This window comes from Rhinopithecus bieti, unplaced genomic scaffold (genome assembly GCF_001698545.2).
Source record: "Rhinopithecus bieti isolate Rb0 unplaced genomic scaffold, ASM169854v2 scaffold_5840, whole genome shotgun sequence".
Taxonomy (NCBI): domain Eukaryota; kingdom Metazoa; phylum Chordata; class Mammalia; order Primates; family Cercopithecidae; genus Rhinopithecus; species Rhinopithecus bieti.
Window position 1 is genome coordinate 97,601 of NW_016804838.1, and position 10,644 is coordinate 108,244.

At 61.5% G+C, this 10,644-nt stretch overlaps 1 protein-coding gene across 1 annotated transcript in view; it reads left to right on the top strand.

Annotated features, from left to right (window-relative positions):
• The first annotated feature begins 16 nt into the window (after positions 1-16).
• Positions 17-10,644, top strand: part of BOK (BCL2 family apoptosis regulator BOK) — a 12,448-nt gene continuing 1,820 nt past the window's right edge. Inside the window, exons 1-3 of the mRNA XM_017870683.1 lie at positions 17-583; positions 2,838-2,966; positions 9,155-9,318. Of these exons, the coding sequence (XP_017726172.1) occupies positions 364-583; positions 2,838-2,966; positions 9,155-9,318 (513 nt within the window). The 5' untranslated portion in view covers positions 17-363. The remainder of the gene's footprint in view (positions 584-2,837; positions 2,967-9,154; positions 9,319-10,644) is intronic.

The following is a 10,644-nucleotide window of genomic DNA, read 5'->3' on the forward strand; positions in this document are numbered from 1 at the left end:
GGGTCCGGGCGGTCGCCGTGGGGGACGCGCTGGGCTGTGCCCTCCGCCCCCGCCGCCCACGCGCTCGTCTTCGAGGGCGGGCCCGGCGGCCCCGGAGCAACCCGCCGTCTCCCCGCGGCCCCTCCGCTCCCTGGCAGCCGCGGGGAATGTCTGTGGCTGAATTGAGGCTCTGAAAGAACGTGGCGCTGGGTTTTTAAAGATTTGGGGCACAAAAAACGAGAGCGGACCGGGCGCCGGCTACGGCCCTTCCCGAGGGCCACGCCCAGCCCGGCGCCCCGCGCGCCCCGTTCCCCGCGCCGCTTCCCTCCACCCGGCTGAGCGCTTGTGCCCGCAGGTGCGGCGCCCCCCACCCGCGTCGCCGCCATGGAGGTGCTGCGGCGCTCCTCGGTCTTCGCCGCCGAGATCATGGATGCCTTTGACCGCTCGCCCACCGACAAGGAGCTGGTGGCCCAGGCCAAGGCGCTGGGCCGGGAGTACGTGCACGCGCGGCTACTGCGCGCCGGCCTCTCCTGGAGCGCGCCCGAGCGCGCCGCGCCGGTCCCGGGACGCCTGGCCGAGGTGTGCGCGGTGCTCCTGCGCCTGGGTGAGTGCGCCCTGGTGGGACCCCAGCTGCGCCTCCTCCCCTGCTGGGCCGCAGCCTCCCTCCGAGGCCGAGATAGGGGGCTGGCCCAGGGGCGCCCACCCCCTGCCTGGGACGACCAGGCGCTCGGGACAGGGCCACCCAGGCGGGTGCTCCCAGATCTGCTCTCAGGCCTCCCACGCCACAGGCCCCCCCATCAGCTGCTTGCTCAGCCCAGATTTCAGCCATGCTGGCCATAAACAATAGAAAGCTCCAGAAAGAATAATCCATTAGTGGGTGGCTAAGCTTCCACAGTGACCCTTGTTCTCAGCTGGGCACAGAAACCCTTTGTAGGAGCACGTGTCCCGATGTTTATTTTGGAAAACAGATCCTTGCTGTTACTGGCTGAGATCCCGCCCTCCCGCCCGCTGCCCTCTGGATTCCAAGGCCTCTGAGGCCCCCCCATTGGAAACTGCGCCCACCGGGCTGGGTAGCCACAACCTCAGTATTCGTTGGTGCTGTGAGGACATCTGGGGTTGCTCAGTTCTGGGGTCACACACAGCCCACTGACTGCCCCCACTGTCTCCAAGGTCTGGACTGCAGAGGTTGGGACCAGCCTCGCTGTGTCCAGCCCCCTCACAGCTGGGCTGCTGCCGTCACCTGTGAATGTTTATGAGGTGCCCAAAGAGGGCACATGGGGCGCTTGTGGCCGAGCCCGGGAAGGGGAGGTGACAGCAGCGGTGAAACTGAATCGGTGGCTCTCCAGGCAGGGGGTCGGGGTCGGAGGTTACGACCCTGTGAGGGGACACGCTGCCTCCTTTCAGGCTGACGCTGGCGTGGGCTGTGGGTGGCCCCTGCCTTTACATGGTGAGCTGGGCCCAGAGAGCAAAGCTGTGTAGACCTGGCCTGCCCAGGAGTGTGTGTGGGGTACAGACAGAATCCATGGGGGCCAGCACAGAGCCTCCAGGAGGAGGTGGAGTCCCATCTGAGGCCTAGGTCGTAAGGAGGGAGAGATCTCTGGGTGGGAGCGAGGTGGTTGGTGGGACTCCGTGAGACCTGCCACCTGCTGCTGCCTCTAGCCAGACTCTGAGAATGACTCTAGGGGATCTTTTAGTGGCCTTCTGAGAAGATGATGCCAGACCCCTGGAATGGCTGAGAGGAAGTCCCAGATGTCCAGCGGGGCCCCGGAGGGACACAGCTCAGACCTGCATCTGCCCTCATAGCTACTCAGGGTCAGTCTCTCGAGGCCAGTGCTGTCTCCCTGCCCTCGGGCAGCACAGACAGGAAGAAGCCTGGGCTGTGTCCCCACCTTCAGTCTGGGGCCAGCCTGCAGCGGCCCGGAGGTCTGTGTTTGGGAGCCACAGGGTCAGGCCTGGGAATTTCCATGTCACCCCCCACCCCCGGTCAGCCTCTCCTGGGCTCTGCTCTGGTTCCAGATCTTAATTAATGAGATACAGAGCAGCTGGCTCCGGGGATGAGGGCGCCTTTATTGGCCAGAATGGTCCGGTCAGCAGCATTACCCTGTTTGCTTTGGCTGGAGAATTGGCTGGGCTGGGGACTCCCAATCCCAGGGCCCTGTGGCATTGCCAGCACCATCTGCCCTGTGCCTGTGCACTGCTGCTGCCAAGGGTGCCACAGGCAGCACTTGGGGCGGTGGGCCTGTAGGGGGCCGTCCTCGGCTGCCAGGGTGGGGCTGATGCAGTGCCACCTCCAAGCATGTCCCCTTGGCAGCAAGAGCCCAGGTGGGAGTGTGGCAGTGCGGGTGGCTCAGGACAGCCACCCTCTGCACCTGAGCGGTCCCTGAGCCATGCTAGGGCCTGAGCCAGGCTCTCGGGCTTCCCCCTGCTCTCACCCCGAAGCTTTCTCTGCCCAGCCCCTCCCCACGTCAGGCTCTGGCCGCCTGCCTGGTCCCTCCTGCTCTGGGCAGCTCGGCTGCCTGTCGGCTGTGAGTCACCAGCAGGCACGGCCCACGCTCTCGCAGGATTCCCGCCCCACCGGCTTGGCCGGCTTGGCCTAGGGGCTGGCTCGTTAGAGGGGCAGGACTGGGGGCACCCTCAGCACTTCCTTGGTCTCCTGGTCTCTAGGGGCCAAGGTTGGGGGACGGCTCAAGGGAGGTCAGATGGGGTTAAGTGGAGGTGGGAATCAGACAAGTTAAGTGAGGAACAGGCTGGAATTCAAGCAGGGTCAGGTGGGGTCAGGTGCAGGGTGTGCCCCAAGCCAGTTGTGTCCCAGGGAGCTGGGGCGTGGGCTGTCTCTCACTGCCTTTGTGACCACACAGGGGATGAGCTGGAGATGATCCGGCCCAGCGTCTACCGCAACGTGGCTCGTCAGCTGCACATCTCCCTGCAGTCTGAGCCTGTGGTGACCGATGCGTTCCTGGCCGTGGCTGGCCACATCTTCTCTGCAGGTATGCCCAGCCTACCCGTCCCATGGGACCTCAGGGAGGGATCTAGGGTCTGGCTCAGGCTCACAGGGACCCCACGAGCCGGCCTCCAACCATCCTGATGCTGCCCAGTGCCCACCGGTGCCATCTCGCTGCTGCAGGTGTCAGGAGCTGCCCAGCCACCAGCGTGGGCTCACACCACAGCATTCAGGGTCTCTTGTGGTTCTGCAGGCTGGTGTGCCTGCTGAGCAGCTGGCACAGGCTTCTCGAGCGGTGGTGGTCGTGGTCCAGCATCAGTGAGGCTGCATGACCTGCAGTCCTGTGGGGTGGCATGTCCTAGGGATGCTTGGGTTCCTGCGGGGGCCCCCGCACAGGGCTTGGGTTTCTCATAGCGTGGTGCTGTGTCCCGAGGAGTGGCCAGGAGCAGGTTTCCCAGACAGCTCCCGAGTAGATGCTGCCAGGCTGTTAGGATAGACCCTCAGAAGTCACGGGAGGCCGGGCGCGGTGGCTCAAGCCTGTAATCCCAGCACTTTGGGAGGCTGAGACGGGCGGATCACGAGGTCAGGAGATCGAGACCATCCTCGCTAACCCGGTGAAACCCCGTCTCTACTAAAAAGAAAATACAAAAAAAACTAGCCGGGCGAGGTGGCGGCGCCTGTAGTCCCAGCTACTCGGGAGGCTGAGGCAGGAGAATGGCGTAAACCCGGGAGGTGGAGCTTGCAGTGAGCTGAGATCAGGCCGCTGCACTCCAGCCTGGGCGACAGCGAGACAACTGCCCCCCAGGAGGTAGGCACCATGCCCCTCTCTGCTTTACAGAAGAGGAAACTGAGGCCTAGGAAGGGGGCTGGCCTTGGCTGAGATGTTACCCCTGATAACAGGCAAAGCTGGGAATCTCATCTCTGTGGCAAGACTCCCAGCACCATCATGCACGGCTTTCTGGAGCAAAGGCAGAATGATGGGGAGATCACAGGCTCCAAGGCAGGAGTGTGAAAGCATCAGAATATGCCACCCCAAAGGATGCTGCCTTGGCATAAGGATTACTTTGAGCTGAAGGCAATTGAGAAACAGCCAGATGCAGAAAAAGCTCTCTACTCCCCATGCTCCCATCTGCCTCAAGGGAGGGCAGAAATTTATCTTTTTTTTTTTTTTTTTAGGGCTCCAGCGTCCAGGAGAGGGGACAGCATGGGGGCAGGAAGTCCAAGCTGACCGGCTCCCGGGGATGTCCGGAGAACAGCAGTGCGTCTCACCTGGCTGTAACTGCCTCACCTGTGACCCCCCTGGGCACTCCCATCTCTACCCTGGAGAGGTAACTCCTGGCCCCGCCTCCCTGCTCCTGCTGCTCCCGGCTGTCCACATGCTTCTAGGCCCACAGGAGGCTCAGGGCTTGTCTCCCCTGCTTGGTGCCCTGCTGTCCACTTGTCCAGCTGCCTCGGCCTGGATTTGCCCAGTGTGGCTTCTGTCCGCTTGCCCGTGTCATCGGGTCTGGCCCTGCAGACCTCAGCCCCTTGCCTTTGACCTCTGTGACCTTGGGTCCCGTCCTGGCACCCCGTGCTATGAGCCGCCCCTGGGTGTGGCAGGCACTGGGTGCTGCCGTAGGGGTGAGTGGTGCGCCGGCCCCGATGTGGCACCTCCCTGATCGGCACATCCCTCAGCTGTTTTCCAAGTGCTGTCCGGGTGCTGGGCACAGCTCTGGGCCAGCGAACCCCGGGTGAGCAGGATTCCCCGAAGTTTGGAGGAGGGGATGCTGTTCTCCCAGGGTGGGTTTTTGGAAGACCCTAGCAGCAGGGAGGCCTTGCACACCCTCGTCTGGGAGCTGGTCTGGGTCCGTGGCCAATCAGCTGTGTGACTGTGGCCCTCTGTCATCTCTGTGGCCTCAGCTGCCTTGTCTGCAGGGCAGTCCTGACAGCAGCAGGAGCCGGGCATCAGGCAGAGGCGCCAGAGGAAGCCACACCCTCGCTGTGGGAGATGCATCCCACACCACGGGGGACCCTCAGAGCTAGGGGTCTTCAGATGGCCTCAGGACCTCCACCCACTGGAGGGCAAGGGGAAGAGGCCGGAAGTGTGAGGACCACGGCCTCTCGCTCAGGCAGACCCCACCCTCGTGGGGTGACCTCTAGCTCCTCTCCCAGGCATCTCCTCTGACCCCTGGTGGGCCGGCCAGAAGCCTGGGGACAGAGCGGGGCTGACACCCTTGGCTGGAGGCCAAGGCGGCGGGGGCTGTCAGCGTTTGCTGACAGAGTCCGGCCCCTCCAGTGCCACACTTGATCACTGCTGACCTCCCTGGACAGAAGTGACTTAGGCTGGGACGCAGCGGTGACCCTGCAGGCTGCTGGAGAGGGAAGGCTGAGTCCTGGGATGGGAGTCCAGGCGAGGTCTGGTCTTGCCCCCAGGCTTGTTTTGTGGCCACAGCATGTACTGGAGTGCCTCAGGCCACACCTGGGGAGGGCAGTGACCTCAGGCCACACCTGGGGAGGGCAGTGACCTCAGGCTGTGGTGTGGGGTCAGCAGGCAGAACCGAGCTGGGTGCGGGCGAGACTCCCTGTCTGGGCCTCCTTGGGGTGGCCTCAGAGCCTGGATTCTGTCACTGCTCCTGTGTTCCTCTGGGAGACTGTAAATGAATTCTTTTTGGCAGTGTGGCTCCAAGGCCCCCATATGGCAGCCCGGTGGGGCTGATGGTGGGGGGCCGGGCCCAGCCAGGCTGAGGCGTGTCATGGGGCAGACCTAGGTTGACGGGGGGTGCATATGGGTAGGGGCTGGGGAGTGGGCGGGTGGTGTGGCTCAGGGGCCGGGTGGGCAGGGGGCAGGGTCCCCGGCACAGTGGCCGGCAAAAGCACGGTGGCAGGAGCTGGCGAGCTGGTGCCCACCCCTCCTTCCCCCAGGGTAACCTGGGCAGGCACCCGGAGGAGGCAGCGTGTGGGGCCCAGGAAGGAAGCCAGGAGTGGAAGGCGTCCTGGGCTGACGACCACTCTTGGCCCTCCCTGAGCCGACGCCGGTGAGTGGTTGGCTCCCCCGCCGGTGTCTGTCTCCGGGCTGCTGGGTTTACGAGCCGCAGGCTGGCTTTAAAAGGAACAGTCACTTCTGAGACTGCAGCAGCCTGCCTGGGCCCCAGAGGTGGAGCAGGCCCCGGAGGTGGAGCAGGCCCCGGAGGTGGGCCTCCCCCTTTGGCGGGGAGAGAGGATGGGGCCAGGATGCCCCTGCCCGCCCGGCCTTGCCTGAGCAGGGCCTGGCCTGAGGTGGGGGCGGTTTCTAGGAAGGCTCTGGTTAGTTCTGGGCGGACGCCTGAAGGCCGGGGAGGGCTGAAGGGAAAGGTGATGGCGGGACGAACGGGCACACAGCTGACGGGGGATGTTGGGGGGCACCGACCAGGTGGTTTGGACCATGTGTAGAGTTCAGTTTAAGTCTTGTGGGTTTCACTGGAAAACTGGAGCTGACTCCCCTGTGGTCAACATCCCCCACCCCACCTTGCGCCCCAGGCTTGTCCCATGCAGGCCTGGCTCTGGCCACGCGACAGCCTCCACACCACCACCTGCCTGAGGGGAACCGCGCAGGCTGAATGAAGCGCAGGAGCTGCGTGACCTGCAACGGGTTTCTGAACCGGAGCCACCTGACTAGGGAGCTAGGGCAGGGCCGCTCCCTTCTGCCCCTCAGGCCCACTGGCAGCTGCACCCCCAATCCCCTTCACCCTTTGTCCATCCCAGTCCTCCTGGGCCCTTTTGCCTATAGAGTGAGCCTCTAGCCTCCAGGTGCTTTACATGTCCTTGCCTCCCTGCCTGAGGCCCCTCCCATGCCAGCCATCCCTGCACACTCTGACCCCTGGGTCTTCCTCCCTCTCTTCCTCTTAGCAGGCAGCCCTGAGGGTGTGCACCCAGCCCAGCCCCTCCACTGCAGGCAGGCGGCACAACCTGCACTGGCTGGGGCTTTGGCTAGTGATGTGAGCCACCTGACGGCTGCAGGGCAGGGCTCTGTGGGGGTCTCCAAGTCTCCAGCCCCAGGAGCCTCCCATGAAGGCAGAGGCCAACAAATGTTGTTTCTGGCTGTTTTCATTGAGGGCTTCAAAGCTCCCACTCAGGACTTTGGAATAACTCATTTTCCTCCCCATTTAAAAGTCGGCAATAGTTTTTTTTCCTTTGAATTTGAATTGTATTTCTATAACTATATATGTAATTTTATATAATTCTTCTAATTATAGTTTTACTATAAGAAAAATTTAAATGGCCGGGCGCAGTGACTCACGCCTGTAATCCCAGCACTTTGGGAGGCCGAGGTGGTTGGATCACCTGAGATGAGTTCGAGACCAGCCTGACCAAAAAGAAGAAACCCCGTCTCTAATAAAAACACAAAATGAGCCGGGCGTGGTGGCGCAGGCCTGTAATCTCAGCTACTCAGGAGGCTGAGGCAGGAGAATCGCTGGAACCTGGGAGGCAGAGGTTGCGGCGCGCTGAGATTGTGCCACTGCTCTCCAGCCTGGGCGACAGAGGCAGACCCTATTCTTTCTTTTTTTTTTCTTTTGCGACTGACTTTTACTCGTCGCCCAGGCTGGAGGTGCAGTGATGCAGTCTTGGCTCACTGCAACCTCCATTTCCTGGGTTCAAGCAATTCTCCTGCCTTAGCCTCTGAAGTAGCTGGGATTACAGGTGTGTGCCACCACGCCTGGCTAATTTTTGTATTATTAGTAGAGACAGAGTTTCACCATGTCGGCCAAGCTGGTCTCGAACTCCTGACCTCAGGTGATCCACCTGCCTTGACCTCCCAAAGTGCTGGGATTACAGGCATGAGCCACCGCGCCCAGCCAAAGAGACCCTATTAAAAAAAAAATGCTGGTGCGGTGGCTCCCACCCGGCCTGCCTTCTATGGCTGACCACCACACTTATGCATCTATTTATCTGTTGGAGGACACTTGGGTTCTTTCCACCTTTCGGCAATTGTGAATTGGCTGCTATGAACGTCTGTGACTATTTGTTGGAGCTGATTTTTGTTTTCATAAAAGATCCAGGTTTGCTGCTATATGAGGGACTGGAGAGCAGTGCTTCATCTTTGCATGTGCAGTGTCCTCAGGCTGACTCCCTCCAGGGACCACTGCTGGGCGGCATGTTTTGTGGCTGTTCAGATACTGCCAGTGCCCTCCAGCTGGGCTTCCCACCAAGGTTTACAAGGCTTTGCAGTTGCCTGAATCCTCACACTGCCATTTAAAAGCATTTATTTATTTAGAGATGGGGTCTCGTTCTGTTGCTCAGGCTGGAGTTCCATGGTGCAATCTCGGCTCACTGCAACCTCCGCCTCCCTGGGTTCAAGCGATTCTCCTGCTTCAGCCTCCCGAGTAGCTGGGATTACAGGTGCGTGCCACCACGCCCGGCTAATTTTTTTGTGTATCTTTTGTAGAGACGGTGTTTCACCATGTTGGTCAGGCTGGTCTTGAACTCCTGACTTTGTGATCTGCCCGCCTCGGCCTCCCAGAGTGCTGGGATCACAGGCGTGAGCCACCGCGCCTTGCCTAAAAGCTTTTAATGCAATAGATCACATCTTGTTTTAATTTGCCTTTCTTTGGTTATGAATGAAGGTGAACATGTTTTGCGTCTCTTATTTATAATTTTTTTGTGTGAATCAGCTGTTCCCGTTCTGTGCTCGTAGTTCTTCTGAAAGCCTTCTTTTCTCGCTAATATATAAGATGTCTGTCCGTGTTGAGGCGTTGTGTCCTGCCTTTTGTTCTGTCCCCCCCGCCCGTCGCCATCTTTCGTCTTCTCTTTCAAGGCGGCTTCCATCTCAGTTCAGCCTCAGCAGGTTAGGGGTCTGGGGAAGGCGGTTTCTCTGCAGGCCTCAGCTTCTTTATATGTAAAATCTGGATGGCAGGCCTGCTGCGGGAACAGGCTGCCGCGGGATGCTGACTGTGAGGTCACTGGCTGCTCACTCCATCCGGCTGCTGCCCTCAGTTCCCTCGTCTCACCCCCCATTGTAGCTGCGGCCTCCTCCACAGACGTGGGCTGGGCAGGTGTGCAGTGGAGTCCGAGAAACCTGCCTCCCCGAGAACTACCTGAGAGGGTGGACAGGCGGCCAGCTGGCCAGGCGTCCTGTCGGGGAGTGGTCCCCCTTGGGAGGGTCCCTGGTCATTAGCTGGACAGCAAGCACGACAGCAGCTCAGAGCGGCCCAGCTGCTTCCTTAAGTGCTCCCGTGGGCGGGATTCAAGTTCTGGTCTTGACCATCTCTCTCCCTGCAGGCATCACGTGGGGCAAGGTGGTGTCCTTGTATGCGGTGGCCGCAGGGCTGGCCGTGGACTGTGTGAGGCAGGCCCAGCCTGCCATGGTCCACGCCCTCGTGGACTGCCTGGGGGAGTTTGTGCGCAAGACCCTGGCAACCTGGCTGCGGAGACGCGGTGGATGGGTGAGCGCCTGAGCGCCTGCGGGGGTGGGAGAGCTGGGGTGCCAGGGTGCAGAGGTATGGGAGGGAGTGGCGGGTGGGTGATCACCTGAGCACTGCTGGGGGAGGTGGGCGAGGCAGGGAGTGCGGTAAAGGCCGAGACCTACAGGCAGGCCCTGGGCGCTCTCCTCTGCCCGGATCCAGCACTGACTTACCCCTGACCCTACCCCTGTACTAAAGACCCGCTGCCCCCAGCCCCTGCCCACCCGAGTGGGAAAAGCAGGGCCCCGAGGGGTGGGTATCAGAGCCAAACCCTTCATCTGTCTCCATGCCCCCAACTTCCCGCCCTGCCCTGTCCAGACTGCAGGTGCTGCTGGGGCCTGGGTATGGAGGGCGGCTCCCCTGCCCAGAGTCCAGCGTTCTTTCCTGCACAGCGGGTGTTGGGCCCGGTGTGTCAGTCAGTGGCCAGGGATGACAGGGCTCAGACCCCTCTGCTGGGGCCTTTGGTTCAGCATCTCGAGAGATTGAAGTCAAGTGGTCTGTGGGAGCTGTGGTCTCCTGAAGGCTGAATTGGGGGTGGGGGAGGGCACTGTCCTAAGATGACACGCGGCTACAAGCATCCCTCAGCACAGAAACCCCAAGACTTCCGTCCCCTCCTGCCTTCCTCCTGTGGAGTCTGGCATGGGGTGGGGCACTGTGTGCCCTGTGGGCGAGGACACTTTGAGCAATGCCAAGGCCACAGGTCCGGGCTGCAGGGAAAAGACTTCATTTATTAGCGGGAAGTGAAGGGAATAAGAGAATTGGAGTGGATGTTCATTCACTCATCCAGGAGGAACTTCAGGGTCCAGGGAGTCCTTGGGCTTCTGGAAGCCTAGTTCCTGCTGCTGTTCCAGGCAGAGTCTGAATGAAGCTGGGTTTGCCCCTTCCTGGCAGCCCAGGCTCCAAGGCCCCACAGGAGGACGCTGGGGTACTTGTAGACCCTGGGGTGCAGCAGGCAGGTGGTTGAGGGGAGCTGGCACCCTGGTCTGGATGTCCGGAGCCCCAGCAAGGGCCACGAAGGCCTCTCTCCTGCTCGGCAGGGGCCCTCCAGCCGGCCTGGACTGGCTGCCCTCTGTCCCCACCTCCGGTGCCTCCTGGCCCTTCACACTGGCTGAATGTGCACGATGTCGGGTCTGGTCTTGTGCTGGAGACTTCAGCCCAGGCCGCAGACCTCCTTCCCGAACAGTCTCCTGCATTCCCTCACACAATTTGCTGATATTCTGGTGCACGGTGCTAGGGGGCCTGGCGGTGCTGGGCGTCTGGCAGTTTTGGGGGGCCTGGTGGTGCTGGGGGTCTGGCAGTTTTGGGGTT